Consider the following 23049-nt stretch of genomic DNA (forward strand, 5'->3'; position numbering starts at 1 on the left):
AAGGAATAGTGATCTTCACAGTAAAGAGAAGAAAAACAATATTCTGTCATTATGGACTGTGTCCTAATGCAACTAAGTACCTTGAAAACTCTAAGGAATAGTTGAATCCACATGTTGCTCAATTTTAAAGTTTTGGACAAAACTCAAACTCCTGTTAGGATAAGGTGCCAGGAGGTCAGAACTTTGGAATTTGGAAGAGTTCATGGAAAAGTAATGAACATACATACTCAGATACACTGAGTCCAAAGTTGCTGCTCTGTTGGGAATGGAAAATCAGGAGGAACATTTTCCAATGTCCAGAGCAGTGACCTACAGGGAAATCATGAACCTGTGGCCACTTCAAATAGATGGCTCTGTTCCTAATAAGCAGGCCTATGACTTTATATAAACTGGAACCTGTACATATCTACTCTGCTTTGTCTCTCAACTTGCTCAACCTACACAGGCCAGAACAGATTGTTCCTGTGGAATTCTGCATCTGTCGGAGGGCTCAATGGTTCCCCCTTTCCTATTCTCTTGCCGGGACACCAGTCTTCAACATCAACTTCTCAAGAAAGAATTTGTGTTTCTGTTCAGAGATTCTTATAAATCCCACCCAGGTGAGTCCATATGGCCTGAAATCCTAATGTATCAAGGAAAACAAAAGGCAAGGACAATTACCTAAATTTACCAAGAGCTTATTTAGCTTCACTGATAACTGAGCTAAGTGTTTGATAATTGCTTGATTAATTATTGGATGCATTTCTTATGATGATAAAACTATAATAAATTATCAAAGAGACAGCCTGATTCAATTATGACAATGAACTGATATACAAGAAAAAATATTTGCAGGTTGTAGTAAAGATTTGATGTCTAATTTGTCAAAGGTTTACCTTCTTACTTAAAAAATAGAATATTTTTACTGTTTATTTCTTTTCTCCTGACATGGATAGAGGAGCCATATATAGTGCTGGGGATAGATTGAATCTTGAGTTGACTGTTTGCAAGGTATGCATATTATACCTATTCTATCTGCCCTGCCTATACAACTTTTTAAAAAGCCTGAACCACTTGCATTCTTTCTTTTTTCTTTTTCCTTTTTCTTCCTTAGTACAGCTTCTTTATTATAGTTTAGTCTAGACTTACCATACTCACTTATACATCAACTTTTAATTTAAGTGCACAATGAAATCCTGTGTACATGATAGTAATTCTTTTTTTTGGGGGGGGGAGGTTTGGGCCACACCCGGCGGTGCTCAGGGGTTACTCCTGGCTGTCTGCTCAGAAATAGCTCCTGGCAGGCACGGGGGACCATATGGGACAACGGGATTCGAACTGACCACCTTTGGTCCTGGATCAGCTGCTTGCAAGGCAAATGCCGCTGTGCTATCTCTCCGGGCCCCATGATAGTAATTCTTAGGTGTCAGGGCCATCATCTAATTTTCCAGTATCTTTTCCTCTTAACTAACTTATCACTCAGCTACCACATTGACTTTCTTTTTATGGCCAGTAAAAGATGCTCGTTTTCCTCCTATTCATGTATATGTTTGTGTTATTTCCTAGTGTGGCCAAGCCTTTAAAACTTTGATGGTATCTCATAATCTTTATCAAAGTTAGTTATACAATAATTTAATAAACATGTGCTTAGATTTTTAAAAAATATTTGTTTGAGCTGGAGCGAGTGCACAGCAGTAGGGAGTTTGCCTTTCATGTGACTGGCCCAGGACAGACACTGTTTCTATTTCCGGCATCCCATATGGTACCTCAAGTTAGCCAGGAGCAATTTCTGAGCACAGAGCTCTCTGCAGGGTGTAGTCGCCCCAAAATGCCCCAAAATTGTTGTCTATAACTCAGCTCTGAATAACTTTGTAAATCACAATGCTTCAAATAAAAATTTAGAGAACAAACTAAACAGTGGTTTTTATTTTACTTTATTTTATTTTTGGTAAATGAGGGTTTACAATCTTTGCTAAAATTTACTAGCTGAGCACATTTGTGGATATATTTGACAGCAACTCCAGTGAGAATTAGAGGATGCCAGGAAAGTTCTAAATTTCCAAGGTGTAGCATGACCCTAGCACAGAATGTGATGTAGACAGAAAATCAATAGTGCTATAACTGAGGGACCTGTCTTTTGAATGTCCACAATGCAAATATTCATTACTTTTTAAAAAATATTTCCCAATATTTCAGCTTTCCACAAATAAACCAAAAATGATAGTTTCCTTTGACCAAGTGTTTTAATTCAGCCAACAGTAGGTCAATAACCTTTTATTTCTGTTTGAATTAGTTGCTAAGAGATTTTTTTATTTTTATTTCCTAAAATTTATGCTTGACCTTATTGATTATATTTTCTGATCATTTTCATTTACAATTTCACTGTATGATGGTATATTTTATGCCCCATCTCTATTGTTTGCTTTAAAATATTTACAGATAAGTGTTTTAATGTTGGGATCTTTGTTCTTTATGATTTTTTTTGTTTTTTTTTTTTTTTTGGGCCACACCTGTTTGATGCTCAGGGGTTACTCCTGGCTATGCGCTCAGAAATTGCCCCTGGCTTGTGGGGACCATATGGGATGCTGGGGGATCGAACCAAGGTCTGTCCTACGCTAGCACTTGCAGGCAGAACTTTACCTTTAGCGTCATCTTCCCAGGCCCCGTTCTTTATAATATTTTATGCTCATTTATTAACATTTAATCTTAAGAAAATGCCTAAGTAGATGTTATGTGTTGTGTGCTAAATGTTTATGCAATGAATGCTCTTTACAATTACCTTTATATTTTTCATCCCAATCAAAAAATTTTATACTAAAATCCTTTATCTTGCAGTATCAGATAAGCATGGACAGAAAAATCCTAACAAGTTGCTTTGCTTCATCATTAAATGTCTGGGAATTTTTATTCTTTAGTGGAATGACAATGCACCTTGTCAACTTTAGTTGAAACTACTCCTTGTCTGCTCAGTGAGGCTAGAGTATAAAAGGCATGGTGCAGAACAGCTTGGTGGTATCACTTCTCTCTGTTTGTATATCGATCTACTCTATTTATCTAAGACTTATAGATCAGAACTTTCCTAATGGATGAGAGCCCGACTTCATGCCTCTCAAGGTGTTTTACATAAAAGTGACCAGAAATTTACTGATTACAGAGACTTCTGAAGAGGCAATCCCATTCAGAATAGAAGATGCTCTTAAACAAAACTCTATACACAAAAGGAAAATGGTGTTGATAAGGGTCTCCCTCTAATTTCCACTTTAGTAGTATATTGGAGATTGCTTCCAACATCTATATTCTTTAAGACCATTTCTCAAAGATTTGATACTCATTCCTCTCCACATTTTTCTGAAACTACACTTTCTCTGAGCTCTTATTGACTATGCTGCATAAAGTCATTGTTCTCTGTAGACAATCTCATTTTATTCTCTAGTATTTGTTGCATATAGGCCAATATCACCTTTTAGTCATATCCTCTATAATCACATGTAACAAAATAGAACTCATTCTTTGTTTTCCTATAGGATATCATTTTTATCACAGCATAGCTTTATCTCTGAGTTTTAAAATAATATTTGTATTGGATTGTATTTTCTCCACCATAATATTCTAAAAAGAACCAGAACCCAGCTTTTGATGCCAATGATTGTAATAGTGCTACAAACATTGTTTACTGATGTGGGGTTAGAGAAGAGATTCATGATTCAGAGAACATGTCTTGTCTGTGTTCTAACTTGAGTTGTAGCATCAGCACCAATTGTTATTATGAGTAGTTCTAGGATAAGGGGGATTGGTAGGCCCTCAGTTTTGCCCGACAGGAGCACTTGACCAGCAGATCTTCATATTATTGAGAGACCCATGGAGAGTTCTTGCCTTGCATGTAGTTGATGTGGGTTCAATCATGGCATTAATTATGGCCCTCCAGGAGTCATTTCTGAGTTCAAAGCCAAAAATAAGTCCTGAGCATGGCAGGTGTGATGTCCAAACTAAATATGAGTAAGGACTTGTCTTCCAATAGAAGTAAAATATAATTGGATGTATTCCAGGGATTCCTGGTTATTGCTTTGAAGATTAATCATCCCTTTCCCAATTAAAATATTTTAAAGGCATAAGATTTATGAGAAAATATAAAGTATTACACTATTAGAAAATGTTGAAAGTAGGAAGCAATCTTTTCCTAGATATAGCTCTTAGAAGAGACATGGTGCGCACACAGAACATTGCTGGCAAAATGAAAGGCAGCATTGAAATGACATTTGGAGTACTGCCTCTTATGTTCAAAGAAATCTTGTGACTTTTTCCTCATTTATAGTTCTCTCTACCACATGGAACATGAGAACATCACCAGACACATGGAATTTCTTCTTCTAGGACTATCAGAAAAACCAGAACTGCAGCCCTTGATATTTGGACTTTTTCTCTCCATGTACCTGATCACTGTGCTTGGGAACCTGCTCATCATCCTGGCTGTCAGCTCAGACTCCCACCTCCATACCCCCATGTACTTCTTCCTCTGCAACCTGTCCTTGGTGGACATCTTCTTCACCTCCACCACCATCCCCAAGATGCTGGTGAACTTCCAGACTCACAGCAAAGCCATCTCCTACAAAGGTTGCATCACCCAGATGTATTTTTTCATTCTATTTGCAACACTAGATGACTTTCTCTTGACTGTGATGGCATATGACCGCTTTGTGGCCATCTGTCATCCCCTTCACTACACTGTCATCATGAACCCCCGCTTGTGTGTACTGTTAGTTTTTTTGTGCTGGGTTGTCAGTTTCCTGCACTCCTTAATAGAAAGTTTAGTTGCTTTGAGACTGTCCTTCTGTACAAATGTGGAAATCCCACACTTTTTCTGTGAACTCAAACAGGTGGTCCTACTTGCCTGTACAGATATATTTCTGAACATCTTGGTAATGAATTTTTCAGCAGGGATTTTGGGTGGTATTCCTCTTTCTGGTATCATTTACTCTTATACAAAGATTATTTCCTCCATAAGCAGAATCTCATCAGCTCAAGGGAAATATAAAGCATTTTCCACCTGCACATCTCACCTTTCAGTGGTCTCCTTATTTTATTTTACAAGCATTGGAGTGTATCTTAGTTCTTCTGATACCCAGGGATCACACTCAAGTGCAATGGCATCTGTGCTGTATACAGTAGTCACTCCCATGCTGAACCCCTTCATCTACAGTCTGAGGAACAAAGATATAAAAAGAGCTCTGAAAATTCTTTTTGGGATAGAAACAAATAAATAAAAATATGTAAGGTGTTCCATCAGAGAAAAATGCCTTGAATTTAGGGAGTGAGTTTGAAATATATTTTTTCGATATTGGTAACAGATCTTGTCACTTTATATTTGTTTTTCTTTTGGTTTTGGGTCACAACGCTCAGGGGTTACTCCTGGCTCCATGCTCAGAAATCGCTCCTGGCAGGCTCAGGGGACCACATAGGATGCCGGGATTTGAACCAATGACCTTTTGCATGAAAGGTAAACCTTCATGCTATCTCTCCTGCCTTTATATATAAAGAATAAATTAAAATTAAATTAATTAAAATAACTTGATTTCAAAGTCTCTTGTCAATTTATCTTATGCAATTCTTTTTTGTTTTTATTGAAGTCATTGTGATTTACAAAGTCCTTCAAAATTGAATTTCAAACATACAATGAGTCAGGGCTAATCCCACCACCAGTGTCAACCTCCCTCCACCACGTTTCCCAGAGGGTATCTTATACCATCACCCTTTCCCCCTGACATGCCAGTATAACAGGCCCATTTAAAGTTTAGATTGTTAGAGTTTGAGTCTCTTAATTACATTGTTGTTGACTTTGGCTCAGATATTTAGTTCTGTCTTTTTTATCTCCACCAATGCACCTGAAACTACTTGGCCCCTGGCCCTCCATCTCTTTCTTTCTTTTTTCTTTTCTTAATTTTATATAAAAATGCATAAATATGAGGTACAACAGAGTAATTAGTAAAGTTCTATGAAAAGGTGGGAAAAAGGCGGGAGCCCCTATATAAAAGATTCTTTTATAAAAGAGCAGTTTTTATTTTTCATAGGTGCAGCAAAAGTTAGGGAAAATAGAAATACCAAACCTTTGGCCTAAAACAGGGTATCCAAACCCATAAAGTATCCTACCATAAGACAAATAAATGTTTTTTTTTGGGGGGGCCACACCCGGTGATGCTCAGGGGTTACTCCTGGCTGTCTGCTCAGAAAAAGCTCCTGGCAGGCATGGGGGACCATATGGGACACCGGGATTCGAACCAACCACCTTTGGTCCTGGATTGGCTGCTTGCAAGACAAACGCCGCTGTGCTATCTCTCCGGGCCCCAAATAAATGTTTTGAACATACTAAATTGTTAAACCTCAAAGTCTTTTCTTCATGGTCTCAGAAAAAGTCCTCCTGAATCTAGGTTTTCTTGTTCAGGCTTCAGTAATTAGATCTTTGTTTTTGTAAAGATCCTTAGTCGAAGTCAGGATGTCACAAAGTGTCTTCTAGTTTCATCGTATTGTTAGGTGGAGAGTCAGATACACCCACACTGAAAGCAAGTTGTTGTTTCCAACTAATCAGGATGTCATATGAACCCACTCTGGAGCAAGTTGGTGCCAGGGCAGCATTGGGGCCTTCACTGGTAGAAGTTGGATTCCTGGTGCTGGTGCAGAAGAATACGGTGCCAGTTCCAAAGATGGAATCTAAAATTTGGGGGTGAACAGCTGATGTCCAATTAACTGAAGCCTAGGTCAAGTCACTATGACACCTCTTCAGGGTGGAAGACTCCCCCTGCATTAAAACATTTATGAGTTCCTTTCCTGATTAGATAAGAATTTCCTCCTAGGCATAAAATTTCATTTTATTTTATTTTATTTTTATCTTATTGATTTTGGGCCACACCTGGCGATGTTCAGGGATTACTCCTGACTCTGCACTCAGAACTTGCTCCTGGCTCTGGGGACCATATGGCACATGGGAGGATCAAACCGCTGTCTGTCCTGGGTCTGCTGTGCAAGGCAAAAACCCTACCACTGCACCATTGCTCCAGACCCCCATATTTTTTAAGATTCCCCCATTTTGATATGCCTATACAAAAAAGAACAATGCCACAGGATACTACTGGTGCATATGGGGGTAAAAATAACAAACTAAACAATTCCCATTATTTGGTTCTAACATGAACTCAGAATCCAAGAGAAACTTATCTATTAGAATTTCATATTAAACAATTCCAAAAACAGGGTGGAGAAATTATATAAGGATATACACAATAAGAATTATACCTATTAAGGAAATATACCTAAGGAAATATATATATCCCCTTAAAGTCTTTTGAAATAATCAGGAGCACATCTTCAGCCTGTGATGTGGTCTTGTGGGTCTGAATAAAAGAAGGTTCAGAGCAACCCTGTATCAGGAAATGTCCTTGAGCCAAGGGTTTCTCAAAAACTGTATCCACAGCAAAGGGAAATGGGAGAAAAAGGGCTGCTGAGAGGAAATCAGCAGGAGTGACAATGGCAGCTTCTGCCCAGGCCAAGGCAAGGTGAGTTGGGAAGTTGTCATTTCAGTTTGTGAGCTGTCTGGAAGCAGGTTGGGGTGGAGGGAATATTCTGGTTCCTGAGTAGTTAATAACTGAGGGTAAAAAAGGGTTAATTAGGGAGAAATTACAAATCAGGGGTGAGAGAACAAAAGTATAGAAAATAATTTGTAAAGTGGTAAGCAGGGGAGGGGGAAAAGTATTATATATAACAGGGAAAAGACTATATACAACACAAATGGACATTATGTATAATACAGATGGACATTAGACAGACAGGAATGATAAGCAAACACACAGTTGCAGACGAATGGAGACAGGCAATGAAAATGGGTCTATAGGTTGCAGTTGAAAAACTGACCCAGGTGACACTGGTCAGAGTGCTTAAAAAAGGATGGCAAGTCAGATGGAAAGGTTTTCCAATTCCTAGGCAAATAATTATTGAGTAGGGTAAAGCTGAAAACAGTATTCTACAGTATTATAAATATTAAATCTAGAATACTAAGTAATATGGTAGAGAGGACTGTAAAAGGAGTCTACATCATGAAATAATGTCTAATGGATCTTGAGCACCCTAGTTCCTTTCCTGAAAGCAAACTGACAATATGGACATTATGATATAATTGTAACTTAGCTTGAATTGAAAATGAAATGCAAAAACATACTCAATGAATGAGCACTGTAGCTACAGGTTATGCCTATTCTAGTGTTATCTGTGGACATAAATATTAGATCATATTAGCAGGCATAATCATATAAAACATTAATAAATTAGAATATTTGTCAAGACATTACCATAATGAGCAATGTATTTGGAGTCTAATATAATATAACACTATAATGAGAGACTAGGGAGACCTAACTATATATCCAAGAGCCATTGTGAAAAAAATTAAAGACTTATTATAGACATATTAAAATTCAGACATACTTACAGTGAGCACTGGAGTGGGAAACCCTGGTTTCCAAATACACTCTAAACTTGTTTCTGTGGGTAAAAATCATTAGAACATTATTATAGATGTCTTTGAAGAATATTTAATTGAAAACCTGCTCAATTTAAATAGCTGTATTAATTTTGCAGATCTCTTTGAAGTATCAAAGAGAATATAAACTTTTGTGTGTCTCTTCTTCCGCTCAGTTTCTTTCCTTCTCCTCGATATACTCTGAGGCCAATAGTGTTCAAGACAATTACCATTTATACCATTGTGTTTCTGCATGCAGTTATTCTAAATACCACATATAAGTGATATTATTCTGAATTTATCTTTCTGGCTTACTTCATTTAACATAATATCTTCTAGTTTCATCTATGCTGCTGCAAATGAATGATTGCATAATTACTTACAGCTGTGTAGTATTCCATTGTATATATGCACCATATATTAAAATCTACTTGTCTGTTGTTGGACACCTTGGTTAATTATAAGTCATATCTATTGTATTGAGTCCTGCAATAAATAGCAGTGTGCATATGTACTTTTGTTTCTGGTTTTGAAACTATTTGGGAGTGTTACTGATTCTTAAATTTTATGATACCTAGGATACAAAAGCCACCCACAGAATGGGAGAAGCTATTCACCCAATACCCATCAGATAAGGGGCTAATATATAAGATATACAAGGTACTCATAGAACTTAACAAGAAAAAAATCTAACCCCATCAAAAAGTGGGGAGAAGAAATGAACAGACACTTTCTCAAAGAAGAAATACAAATGGTGAAAAGGCACATGAAAAAATGCTCCACATCACTAATCATCAGGGAGATGCAAATCAAAACAACAATGAGGTACCATCTCACACCACAGAGACTGGCACACATCACATAGAACAAGAACAAACAGAGCTGGAGGGGATGTGGAGATAAAGGAACTCTCATTCATTGCTGGTGGGAATTCTGTCTAGTCCAGCCCTGCTGAAAAACAATATAGAGATTCCTTAAAAAAAAAAAAACAACTGGAAGTTGAGCTCCTACTTGACCCAGCTATATCACTCCTAGGGATATACCCTAGGAACACAAAGATCCAATACAAAAATCCCTTCCACACCTATATTTATAGCAGCACTATTTACAATAGCCAGACTCTGGAAACAATCAAGATGCCCTTCAAGAGATAAATGGCCAAAGAGGCTGTGGTACATATACACATGGAATATTATGCAGCCATCCAGAGAGATGAAGTCATAAAATTTTCCTATACATGGATGTAGCATGGAATCTATTATGCTGAGTGAAATTAGTCAGAGGGAGAGAAAGGCACAGAATAGTCTCACTCATCTATGGGTTTTAAGAAAAATTAAGGAGATTGAAATAATTCCCAGAGATGAGGGCCAGAAGGACTGGCTCAAGTTATGAAGCTCACAACAGAGTGGTGAGCACAGTTATAGAAATAACTATGTTGAGAACTATCATAACAATGTCAGTGAGTGAGGAATGTAGAAAGCCTGTCTCGAATACAGGCAGGAGATGGAGAGGGAAGAGATGGGGGCATTGGTGATGGGAAGGTTGCATGGTAAAAGGAGGTTTTCTTGTTAGGACTAAAACCCAACTACAATTATGTTTGTAATCACGGTGTTTAAATAAATAAATTATTAATAAAAGAAACACATCTGAATAGTCAAAACAAACACAGATTCAAAATCAAAGTTGCAAGCACACATCAGGAAGGAAGAAGGGGACTACATAAATAGCTTAATGACATAGCTTATAAAATTATAAAACAATCAACAAAATGAACCCAAAATAAGTAGTCAGAAGGAAATAACAAAGCTTAGAGAAGAAATTAATGAAGTGAAAACCCAAAAAACAATCCAAAAGATCAACAAAAGCAAAAGATGATTCTTTGAAGAAATAATCAAGATTAATAAACCACTAGCAAAATTCAAAAAGAAAGGGAGAGATAGAAACTTAATAAACCGGTTTAGAATTGAAAAGGTGGAGATCACTACAAATAAAACAGAGATCCAAAGGGCAATTAATTAGAAGACTACTTTGAGAAACTCTATGCCACGAAATGTAAGATTCTGGAAGAAATTGGGGGGGGATATAAAAGAAAAAGAAAAGACATTATTGTAATAATGCCCAGAGACAATAGAGATAAGGGTTGGAAGGACCAGCTCACAATATGAAGCTCACCATAAAGTGTGGTGACCTACCATGACAATGTTGATGAGTGAGACAGTAGAATGCCTGTCTCAAATACATGCAGGGGGTGGGGTGAGGAATGGAGAAGGAAGGCATTGGTGGTGGAAATTTGCACTAGTGAAGGGAGTGTTCTTTCTATGACTGAGGCCCAAACTAGATACCAGAGCCAGACAGAGATGCTGCAAAAAAAAAAAAAAGAAAGAAAAGAAAAGAAAACTACAGACCAATATGCTTGATGAACACAGATGCAAAGATCCTCAACAAAATCTGGCAAACAAGATCCAATGCCTCATCAAGAAGGTCATTCTACACGACCACGTAGGTTTAATCCCAGGAATGAATGGATGTTTTAACATCTGTAAATCAATCAACATAATACACCATATCAACAAAAATAAAAATAAAACCATATGATCATATCAATAGATGCAGAGAAAGCATTTTATAAGGTCCAAAACCCATTCTTGATAATAACTCTCATTAAGATGGGAATAGAAGGAACTTTTGTCAATATAGTAGAGGCAATCTACCACAAGCCAATGGCAAATATTCTCAATGGAGATAAGTTAAAAGCCTTCCCTTAAAATCTGGTACAAGACAAGGCTGCCCTCTCTCACCATTACTATTCAACATAGTGCTGGAAGTTCTTGCCATAGAGATTAAGCAAGAAAAAGAAATCAAGGATATCCAGATAGGAACGGAAGAAGTCAAGCTCTCACTGTTTGCAGATGACATGATACAATATTTAGAAAGCCCTAAATACTAGACCAAAAGACTTCTAGAAATAATAGACTCATATAGCAAAGTGGCAGGCTACAAAATTAACACGCAAAAAAATCAAATGTGTTTCTTATAGGCAGCAGAATATTGGATTCAACTTTTTTTTTTTTTTTGATCCATTTCCCACTCTGTGTCTCTTAACTGGCACATTTAGCTCATTAACCTTGAGAGAGATAATTGTCCTGGGATTTAGAGCCATCTTTGTATAGAAGTTTGATGTGTCTGGATGCTCCTTTGAATGCAATTTTCTTTTTCAATCTTGTTGCTTTCAGTATTCTATCCCTATCTGTGGGATTTATCATTTTTACTAGGATGTGTCTTGGGGTGCTTTTCTTCGGGTCTCTTTTATCTGGTATTCTTCAGGCATATAGAATTTGGTTGCATGCAGTCTTTAGCTCTGACAGTTTCTCTGTATTTTTGTCCTTGACTGGTGATTCTTTCTGGGGATTTTCTTCTTGGGTCTCTGGGACTCCATTGATTCTTATGTTGTTTTTGTTGAGTTCACAGGTATAACTTTCCCACTACCAATGCCCCCATTTCCCTCCTCCCCCATCTCCTTCCTGTCTTCAAGACAGACACTGTTTTTTTCTCTCTATTATTGTCATTGTAATTGTTACTGTAGTTATTTCTCTAACTGCACTTACCACTCTTTGTGGTAAGCTTCATATCATGAATTGGTCTTTCTGGCCCTCATCTCTATTGTCTCTGGGTATTATTACTAGAATGTCTTTTATTTTCTTAATTCCCACAGATGAGTGAGACTATTCTGCTCCTCTCTCTTTCTGATAATTTATCTCAACATAGTAGTACTCATAATCATCCATGTGCAGGCTAATTTTGTGACTTCATTTTTTCTAAAAGCTGCATAGTATTCCATTGTGTAGATGTACCATGGTTTCTTTAGCCACTTCTCTGTTGTCAGGCATCTGGGTTGTTTCCAGATTCTGGTTATTGTAAAAAGTGCTGCTATGAATATAGAAATGCAAATGTATTGTGTTTTTATGGTCCAAGAATATATGTTAGTATATTATTGATGGGTCATTTGGGGGATCAATGTTCAGTTTTTTAAGAAATATCCATATTGTTTTTTTTGTTTTTTTTTTGTTTTGTTTTGTTTTTCAGAAAATCTGGACTAGATGGCATTTCCACCAGCATTAAATGTGAGGTCCTTTCTCCCCACATCTATGCCAGTAGAGGTTGTTCTTGTTCTTTGTGATGTGTGTCAGTTTCTGTGGCATTAGATGATATCTTATTGTTGTTTTATTTACATCTCCTTGATGATTAGTGATGTGGAGAATTATTTTCATGTGCCTTTTGACCATCTTTATTTCTTCTTTGAGGAAATGTCTGTTCACTTCTCCCCATTTATTGATGGGATTAGATAATTTCTTCCTTGTTAAGTTCTGTCAGTACCTTGTTTATCTTAGATATTAGCCTCTTGTCTGATGGGTATTGGGTGAATAGTTTTTCCCATTCAATGGGTGACCTTTTTACTCTAGTCACTGTTTCTGTTGAATTGCAGAAGCTTCTCAGTTTAACATAGTCCCATTTGTTTATTTCTGCTTCCATTTGTTTGGACAGTGATGTTTCCTCCTTGAAAAGATGCCTTTAGTCTCAATGTCATGGAGTGTTTTGCCTATGTTTTTCTTCATATATCATATAGTTTCAGATCTGATATAAAGGTCTTTAAACCATTTTGAACTGATCATTTTCCATGGTGTTAGAGGTCTGAGTTCTCTTTTTGCATATGGCTGACCAGTTTTCCCAGCACCATTTGTTAAAGAAAGAGGTTTTCCTTGCTCCATTTTGCATTTCTTGCCTTTTTACCAAAGATTAATTGAATGTATGTCTGGGGGTCATTCTCTGAATTTTCAAGTATATTCCATTGATCTGAGAGGGTCTGTATTTATTTCAGTACCATACTATTTTAATGATTATTGCTTTGTTGTACATTGTAAAGTTTGGGAAAGTGATGCCTCCCATCTTTTTTCCCCTATGGGTTGCAAATATTTTTAATTTTCAAGGAACAGCATACTATGCCCTATTGTGACCGCACCAATTTACTTTTCCATCAGTAGTGTGTTATAGTTTTCTGTTTTCAACACCCTTTCCAACAGACACTCTAGAAGCTAGAGGTAATTAATACCTTATTGTGGTTTAATTCGCATTTGCCATGTGGTTTGTGAACTCAGCATGGCCTTACACTGAGCCTCTGCCTGGCTGTGTATTCAATCCCTTTAGTTTTGAGAAAATAAAGATACAATGTCACTTATTGTCATTATTTTCATTTTCATTTTCTTTATTTTAAAAACATAGGTACTGGGGCCGGGTAGGTGGCGCTGGAGGTAAGGTGTCTGCCTTGCAAGCGCTAGCCAAGGAAGGACCGCGGTTCGATCCCCCGGCGTCCCATATGGTCCCCCCAAGCCAGGGGCGATTTCACATAGCCAGGAGTAACCCCTGAGCGTCAAACGGGTGTGGCCCAAAAAAAAAAAAAAAAAAAAACATAGGTACTTAAAAAGCTGTCATTAGATTTTTCATGCATTCATATTCCACCTCCAACCTCACCACCTGTGTCAATATTCCTCTACCAATGTCCCTAGGCTACATTCCACTCTAATCCCCATCAGCGCAACTCCTTAGCAGACACATTTTTAAAAGTTGATTCCTGGTGCTGCACTCAGAAATCGCTTCTAACTTGGGGGACCATATGGGACGCCAGGGGATAGAACTGCAGTCTATCCTAGGTTAGTGAGTGCAAGGCAAATGCCCTTCCACTTGCACCACTGCTCCACCCCACATTTTGCTTATAAAACGTTGTCTTTTAAATGTTGTCTTTGTTTCTTTATTTTCCCCTTATTTTATATTTTTCTTTTTCCTGTCCTTTGATATTTGCCTATTGTGTACTCATCAGCTTCCATTTGACATTTTATTGTTTGTTTTACTAAGTTCTGTCTTCAGGTTTGCATCTAGACATATCAATTTATATCCTGTCTTTTTCTTAAATATATTATTTAAAGCATTGGAATTTACAAAGTTATTCATAGTTATTCATACACAAAGTTATTCATAACTGTTAGCACATTGTTTCAGCACCAATCCCAATGTCAGCTTCCTTCCATAAAGTACTAAATATCACCCCATTCCAGGTAACTCCCTTATGAATATGCCACTTTCCAATTTTTGTGGTTCTTTTTGTTTGTCAGTTTGTTTTTGTTTTTTTTTTTTGGCCATACCAGTGATGCTCAGGTATTACTACTGGCTATGCTCTCAAAATAGCTCCTGGCTTTGGGGACCATATCAGATGCCAGGGGACTGAACCGTGGTCTGTCCTAGGCTAGTGTGCACAGAGCAAGTGCCTTACTGCTTGCGCCACCACTCCCCTGGCCCCAACTTTTATGGTTCTCATAAATAAATCTTACTATATACACTTGGAGATTTTTTCCACATTATAGATGACTTTATATTTTTCACAGAGTTGGTTTAGGGATTATCAATATCTTTAGTAATCATTTGCCTGAATATCATTATATTGTTCTTTTGAACTTGAGTGATAGCTAAGTTGGGTAGAGAAATCTTGTGTAGTCTTTCATTATTTTGGCTATATCACACCATTCCCTTCTGCTCTGCAGAGTTTCATTTGATAAATGCATTGTGAGCCATAAAGGGGTTTCTTTGTGTAAATATGTCATGTTCTCTTTCTGTTTTGAGGATTTGTTTCTATCTTTGACTCTTTCATCTTAATGATAACTATATTTGTATGTATGTGTGTTTGGGTTTATTTTATTGTCACTGAGATGCATGATTCTGGGTACATTTGCCCTCCCTCAGAATGGCAAAAGTCAAAACTATTATTTATTCTGCTAATAGTTCTTTCCTTTTATCATTTAGTGTTTCTTCTAAGATCCCTCTGATGCAAATACTGCACCTAGTCCTATAAATCTGTTATATGTTCTTCATATTTTTAAATGATTTCCTCTACCTTATCATCAAGCTTATTCTTTAAATCCTCAAACTTATTGTTGTTGAGTGTCCCACAATTCTTTTAAATTTAACTATGTATTATTTAACTTAATACTTTCTGTTTAGAACTTTTTGTTTAGTTTCTCTGTCATCATGAAAGGTCCTTTTGATTTAATTTCCAATGACAGAAAGCAACATTAGGATTGCTACTTTCACATATACATCAGGCATCTTGTAACCCTTTCTAGGGTAGTGTTTCTCAGTCTGGACACCACTGATATTTCCCCTTGATACTGATTTTTGTGTCTGAGACTACTTGATACTAATAGTATCTTCCCAGATTTGACAATATACAGTTTCTTCATCTTTCTGAAGTATTCTCTACAAACAAAATCATTTCTGGATTATAGCTACTGTACTTAAGCATGATTACTAGAAATGAATGATAAAGTTTTCATCAAATTTAATTGATTTCTGAGCTTACATATGTTATAGCCTCTTAATAGAACAGAAATCAGAAAACAGATTTTTTTTTAGATTCAAGTAAAACTATCAATATAGAATCCAAAGTTCAGCCCATTGTACATGATAAATTCTTTTTTTGGGGGGGGCCACACCCGGCGTTGCTCAGGGGTTACTCCTGGCTCTCTGCTCATAAATAGCTCCTGGCAGGCACGGGGGACCATATGGGACACCGGGATTTGAACCAACCACCTTTGGTCCTGGATTGGCTGTTTGCAAGGCAAATGCCACTATGCTATCTCTCTGGGCCCTGTACATGATAAATTCTAAATGTACCATATTATGAAGAACTTCATAAATATTAAGGCCTGAATGACAGTTTCTCTTTATGTACCCAGCATGAGTTCCCCTAGGTTATTTTTTTTTTTTTTTTTGGTTTTTGGGCCACACCCGTTGACGCTCAGGGGTTACTCCTGGCTATGCGCTCAGAAGTCGCTCCTGGCTTGGGAGACCATATGGGACGCCGGGGGATCGAACCGAGGTCCGTCTCCTAGGCTAGCGCAGGTAAGGCAGGCACCTTACCTACAGCGCCACCGCCCGGCCCCACCCCTAGGTTATTTTTAGTTATTATTCATTATTTATTTAGTTATTATGAATAGGCAATTGCAATATTAACTCAAGAATACAGTACTTCTGGCATTGTGGAAAGGCCTACATGTCTTATTTATACAGAGTGGAGTAATGACTTTCTGGTATTATATAAAGCACACATACCACATACTGCTGATTTGGAGGACATGAAATAAAAAAAGAATGTTTAGTTTTTGATTTGAAAAAAATAATTTCAGATTGAGAAAAAACTAATGCCCTTTACAATTGTAGAACACAGTTTATAAAGCACAGTATTAAAGACTAGCTTTTTCCTTGGAAAGGGAGAAGTCACAGAATTTTCCAGTTGAAAGAGTTTTGTAAGGACTATTTATTTTTAAAATTGGTTTTATTTAAAGCATTGTGATTTACAAAGATACTCAGAGTTGAGTTTTAGGCGCACAATGTCTTAGCACCAATCCCACCAGCAGCAGCAATCTCCCTTCACCAATGTTCTTAGGGTTCATCCTATGCCATCCACACCCACCCCAGCCTGCCATCATAATAGGCACCTTTTCAATTTTGTTTGTTAAAGTTTGGGTCTCCTGAGTTCATTTTTGTTTACTACATGGGTTGGCTAGTTAATTCTGTTCTTTCTTAACACTTCCAATGCACCTGAGTCCTTTTGGCTCCTGTCTCCTGTTATTTCACATGAGACCTTCTCCTTCACTCTGTTTCTTTCAGGAAGGGGTTCTTCATCACTAGAGGAATAATCCACAGGGAAACAATTTCTCAGAGGTAATTGTTATGATGGAACAGTGGCTAATGAGCAAAGGGAGCTTTAAAGGGTGCGTCAAATGCACCCCAGACAATGCCACTTGGAGCTGGACAGGACATGGTCGATGGCTTGGGACTCCTGAGAGTAACACACAGACAGACGTCTCATCTCTTTCTGATACCCTTTCACACAACGCATTGGAATCTCCAGTACCCATCATCCAAGAGAAATTTGGACTTACACACAAGTATCCTCTCAGAGTTCAGGTCAGCCTGAGGATCCAGAAAGTTCTCCAGGGAAGGGTCTTCTCTTTCTTACTTAAATAGAATAGAATGACTTGCCAGAGCGTTAGCACATCGGATAGGACATTAGCTTTGCACACTGTCGACCTAGGTTCAATTCTTGGAACCACATATGGGTTCCTGAGCCTTCCAGGAGTGATTTCTGAGCAGAGAACCAGGAGTAACCTCTGAGCACTGCCAGGTGTGGCCCCAAAACCAAAGGAAAAAAAAGAGCAGAAGGGCCTCAGATCTCCTGAAAGCAAAACTAGACTAGACAAGATTTGCTCAGCCAGTTTTCTTGACTAATGCACCTAATATATTAAACCAAATTTTTGTAATGTTGACTAATATATCTAATATGTTGAACTGATGGTTGATATTGAACTGCTAGTTGAAACAGAAGCAGTCATTTAGAGCATATTCTGTAAGGTGAGACAGGTACATCACTAAACCCTAACTTTCTCTTCCTGGTAACTATTCATTTTATATATATGTAAGACCACTAAATAATTACCTTTGTGTTTTTACTTTCCCCATCCTGGTACTGGGAATTGGTTTGAATAAAGAAAGAAATTCTGGCTTTTGGCTTGGGCAGAGGGAGCATATGGCAGAGAGAAGCCATGATGTGAAAAGCAGACTGACTCCAATGAATATTTTTTTGACTGCTTGGTGCATTTCTCTGACATTGCCTGCTTCCTCAGGCCTTTCCACCTAAGGAGTCAGAAACAGCGAATGGGGTGGTATCACCACTCATGGATTTTTATTTTACAGTGTTCAAGTTCTTCAGCATAACTCATTGCTTACTCCTGGCTCTGCACTTAGAAATCATTCCTGGCAAGTTCAGGGGATAATATAGGATGCCGGGGGTTGAACATGGGACCATCCTGGGTTAGCTGCTTGCAAGGCAAATGCCCTATCAATGTACTATGGTTCTGGTCCTATAGAATATATTTTAGTTTTGCAATCAGGAGATTAGGTAAAGAGAGTAAATCCTTCTTTGGGGGAAAACTCTGAGAAGTATGGGCAGAGTGAAAACTTTCAAATGGGATATTTTTGAAGTTCCTTGGGAAATAACCTTGGCACCCAGTTCACTACCTGTGTCTGGTCTGTACCCATGTCTCTTTGCACATCCTGTTTATCACCAGCAGGAAGTCATTCTCTTTTTAAATTCTCATTTATTTTTAATTTTAAAAATTTGGAAGGCAAACGTGGTGATACTCAGGGGGTACTCCTAACTTCACACATAGGAATTACTCCTGGCAGTGTTCCTAGGATCATATAGAATGCTGGTGATCAAACCTGGTCAGCTGTGTGCAAGCAAATGCCCTACCTGCTCTATTATCAATTCAGCCTCTCTGATTTCTTGAATGAGGAAGAAGCCCTGACTGTCTGTGAGCTCCAAGAGTTAATTTAGTCTTGATGGCCCACATCAGGGAGTCAACTAGCTCAAAGGAGGTGAATGTGAGCACAGGAATTTCCACGAGCCACCAGCCTTCTCCAGCTGAGCTGCCTAGAAACCATCTGGGAGCTGCTCAGTAGAGACTATCTTGTAATTTTTCCTTTTTCCTTCCCTTCTTCGCTTAAAATCTCTACTTTCCTTGTTTAAATCTAAAGAGTAATAGCAGAACTCCCTAGAGTGTCCCAGCCTGAGACCAATACAAACAAAAGGGTCTTCTGAGTCATCCCTATATTCCCCTCTCTCCAGGCAACCTCACTATGATCATGATAGGCAGATGCTGGGAACAATCAACTTCTTTCTTCAAGCCCATGTTATATGCTTGTTTGTTTTCCAGTGGAGACACCAGTGCTCTCTGTTGAATATGTACTTATTCTTTTGCCTCCCCATACACTTCTCTAACTTAGGTTCAGTGAAAACTATCTTGCTTATCAGAAAGAGATAGGTAAACATCTTTATCATTTGACATTTTCCAGTGGCTATTACCAAGAATATCTTGAAAAAGTAATAAGAGTTCTAAGGATATTTTTAATGTTAAGGAAAAAGGTGAAATCTGTAGGGAACTTACAGTGGCCCAAAGGAGTTTCCCAGCAATTTCTACCCATTACCATAATTATTACTTAGCTCACACGAAATCAAACTATTGTTTCTCTATTTCCAAAAGAAGTGACTTTTACTTTGTGATCTAGATAAATGTTGTGCATGCGTGCATATGTTTGTGCAAAGGCAAGCACATACCCTACTAAAAATATGCACACAGAAATAAACAAATCAGAAAAATATTTTACATGTGGTCCACTATATACTATAAGCTCCAATAATTTCATTTGTAGTTTGTTATTTCATTGCAATTGTCAAAGCCATACTCTGTACTTGAATGGGTCCCAAACTGAGAATTTGGAAGTATATATTTCAATATCTCTTCTATATTATTATAACCCAGCTTCTTTGTTTTTTTCACTAGCAATTACTTTGAGAATCCATTCTTTTTTTTATTTAAACAACTTTATTACATACATGATTGTGTTTAGGTTTCAGTCATGTAAAGAACACCACCCATCATCAGTGCAACATTCCCATCACCAATGTCCCAAATCTCCCTCCTCCCCGCCCAACCCCCGCCTGTACTCTAGACAGGCTTTCTATTTCCCTCGTACATTCTCTTTATGAGGATAGTTCAAAATGTAGTTATTTCTCTAACTAAACTCATCCCTGTTCGTGGTGAGCTTCATGAGGTGAGCTATAACTTCCAGCTCTTTTCTCTTTTGTGTCTGAAAGTTATTATTGCAAGAATGTCTTTCATTTTTCGTAAAACCCATAGATGAGTGAGACTATTCTGCATCTTTTTCTCTCTCTCTGAATTATTTCACTCAGCATAATAGATTCCATGTACATCCATATATAGGAAAATTTCATGACTTCATCTCTCCTGACAGCTGCATAATATTCTATTGTGTATATGTACCACAGTTTCTTTAGCCATTCATCTGTTGAAGGGTTTCTTGGCTGTTTCCAGAGTCTTGCTATGGTAAATAGTGCTGCAATGAATATAGGTGTAAGGAAGGGATTTTTGTGTTGTATTTTTGTGTACCTAGGGTATATTCCTAGGAGTAGAATAGCCGGGTCATATGGGAGCTCGATTTCCAGTTTTTGGAGGAATCTCCATATTGCTTTCCATAAAGGTTGAACTAGACGGCATTCCCACCAGAAGTGGATAAGAATTCCTTTCTCTCTACATTCCATCCAACACTGCTTGTTCTCATTCTTTATGATGTGTGCCAATCTCTGAGGTGTGAGGTGGTACCTCATAGTTGTTTTGATTTGCATCTCCCTGATGATTAGTGATGTGGATATTTTTTCAAGTGTCTTTTGGCCATTTGTATTTCTTCTTTGTCAAAGTGTCTGTCCATTTCTTCTCCTCATTTTTTGATAGGATTAGATTTATTTTTCTTGTAAATTTTTGTCAGTGCCTTGTATATTTTGGAGATTAGCCCCTTATCTGATGGGTATTGGGTGAATAGTTTTTCCCACTCAGTGGGGGACTCTTGCATTCTGGCACTATTTCTTTTGAGGTGCAGAAGCTTCTCAGTTTAATATATTCCCATCTGTTAATCTCTGCTTTCACTTGCTTGGAGAGTGAAGTTTCCTCTTTGAAGATGACTTTAGTCTCAATGTCCTGGAGTGTTTTACCTACGTGTTGTTCTATATATCTTATGGTTTCGGGTCTAATATCAAGGTCTTTCATCCATTTGGATTTAACCTTCATACATGATGTTAGCTGGGGGTCTAAGTTCAATTTTTTGCAAGTGGCTAGCCAGTTGTGCCAACACCACTTGTTGAGAGGCTTTCTTTCTCCATTTAGAATTTTTTGCTCCTTTATCAAAAATTAGGTGATTGTATGTCTGAGGAACATTCTCTGAGTATTCAAGTCTATTTCACTGATCTGAGGGCCTGTCTTTATTCTAGTACCATGCTGTTTAGATAACTATTCCTTTGTAGTACAGTTTAAAGTTGGGTAAAGTAATTACTCCATATTCTTTTTCTCAATGATTACTTTAGCTATTCTAGGGTGTTTATTGTTCCAAATGAATTTCAAAAGTGCCTGATCTACTTCTTTGAAGAATGTCATGGGTATCTTTAGAGGGATAGCATTAAATATGTACAATGCTTTGGGGAGTATTGCCATTTTGATTATGTTAATGCTGCCAATCCATGAGCAGGGTATGTGCTTCCATTTCTGCGTGTCCTCTCTTATTTCCTGGAGCAGAGTTTTATAGTTTTCTTTATATAGGTCCTTCACATTTTCAGTCAAGTTGATTCCAAGATATTTGAGTTTGTGTGGCACTATTGTGAATGGGGTTGTTTTCTTAATGTTCATTTCTTCCTTATTACTATTGGTGTATAGAAAGGCCATTGATTTTTGTGTGTTAATTTTGTAGCCTGCCACCTTGCTATATGAGTCTATTGTTTCCACAAGCTTTTTGTAGAGACTTTAGTGTTTTCTAAGTAGAGTATCATGTCATCTGAAAACAGCAAGAGCTTGACTTCTTCCTTTCCTATCCAGATTCCCTTGATATCTTTTTCTTGCCTAATTGCTATAGCAAGTACTTCCAGTGCTATGTTGAATAGGAGTGGTGAGAGAGGACAGCCTTTTCTTGTGCCAGAATTTAGAGGAAAGGCTTTCAGTTTTTCTCCATTGAGGACAATATTTGCCTCTGGCTTGTGGTAGATGGCCTTAACTATATTGAGAAGGGTTCCTTTCATTCCCATCTTGCTGAGAGTTTTTATCAAGAATGGGTGTTGGGGCCCAGAAAGATAGCACAGCAGCGTTCTCCTTGCAAGCAGCCTATCCAGGAACAAAGGTGGTTGGTTCAAATCCCGGTGTCACATATGGTCCCCCATGCCTGCCAGGAGCTATTTCTGAGCAGACAGCCAGGAGTAACCCCTGAGCACCGCCAGGTGTGGCCCCCCCCAAAAAAAAAAAGAATGGTGCTGGTCCTTATCAAATGCTTTCTCTGCATCTATTGACATGATCATGTGATTTTTATTTTTCTTGTTGTTGATGTTGTGTATTATGTTGATAGATTTACGGATGTTAGACCATTCTTGCATTCCTTGGATAAAACCTACTTGATCGTAGTGGATGATCTTCTTAATGAGGCATTGAATCCTATTTGCCAGGATTTTGTTGGGAATCTTTGCATCTGCATTCATCAGCGATATTGGTCTGTAATTGTCTTTTTTCGTAACATCTCTGTCTGGTTTAGGTATCAAGGTGATGTTGGCTTCATAAAAAGCTATTTGGAAGTGTTTTCATTTGTTCAATTTCATGAAAGAGTCTTGCCAGGATTGGTAGTAGTTCCTCTTGGAAAGTTTGAAAGAATTCATTAGTGAATCCATCTGGGCCTGGGCTTTTGTTTTTGGGCAGACATTTGATTACCGTTTTAATTTCATCAATAGTGATGGGGGTATTTAGATATGCTACATCCTCTTCCTTCAACCGTGGAAGATTATAAGAGTCCAAAAATTTATCCATTTCTTCCAGGTTCTCATTTTTAGTGGCATAGAGTTTCTCAAAGTA

The 23049-nt window shown here is 37.8% G+C and overlaps 1 protein-coding gene across 1 annotated transcript; it reads left to right on the plus strand.

Annotated features, from left to right (window-relative positions):
- Positions 1-4403: 4403 nt before the first annotated feature.
- Positions 4404-5204, plus strand: LOC126030346 (olfactory receptor 7A10-like; the record flags this gene model as incomplete). Its single annotated transcript, XM_049788540.1, has 2 exons — positions 4404-4758; positions 5044-5204. Coding segments are annotated over exons 1-2 (516 nt in total), but the record flags the coding sequence as incomplete, so codon positions are not given.
- Positions 5205-23049: the final 17845 nt, after the last annotated feature.

The sequence above is a fragment of the Suncus etruscus genome, chromosome 15 (genome assembly GCF_024139225.1).
Source record: "Suncus etruscus isolate mSunEtr1 chromosome 15, mSunEtr1.pri.cur, whole genome shotgun sequence".
NCBI classification, from domain to species: Eukaryota; Metazoa; Chordata; class Mammalia; order Eulipotyphla; family Soricidae; genus Suncus; species Suncus etruscus.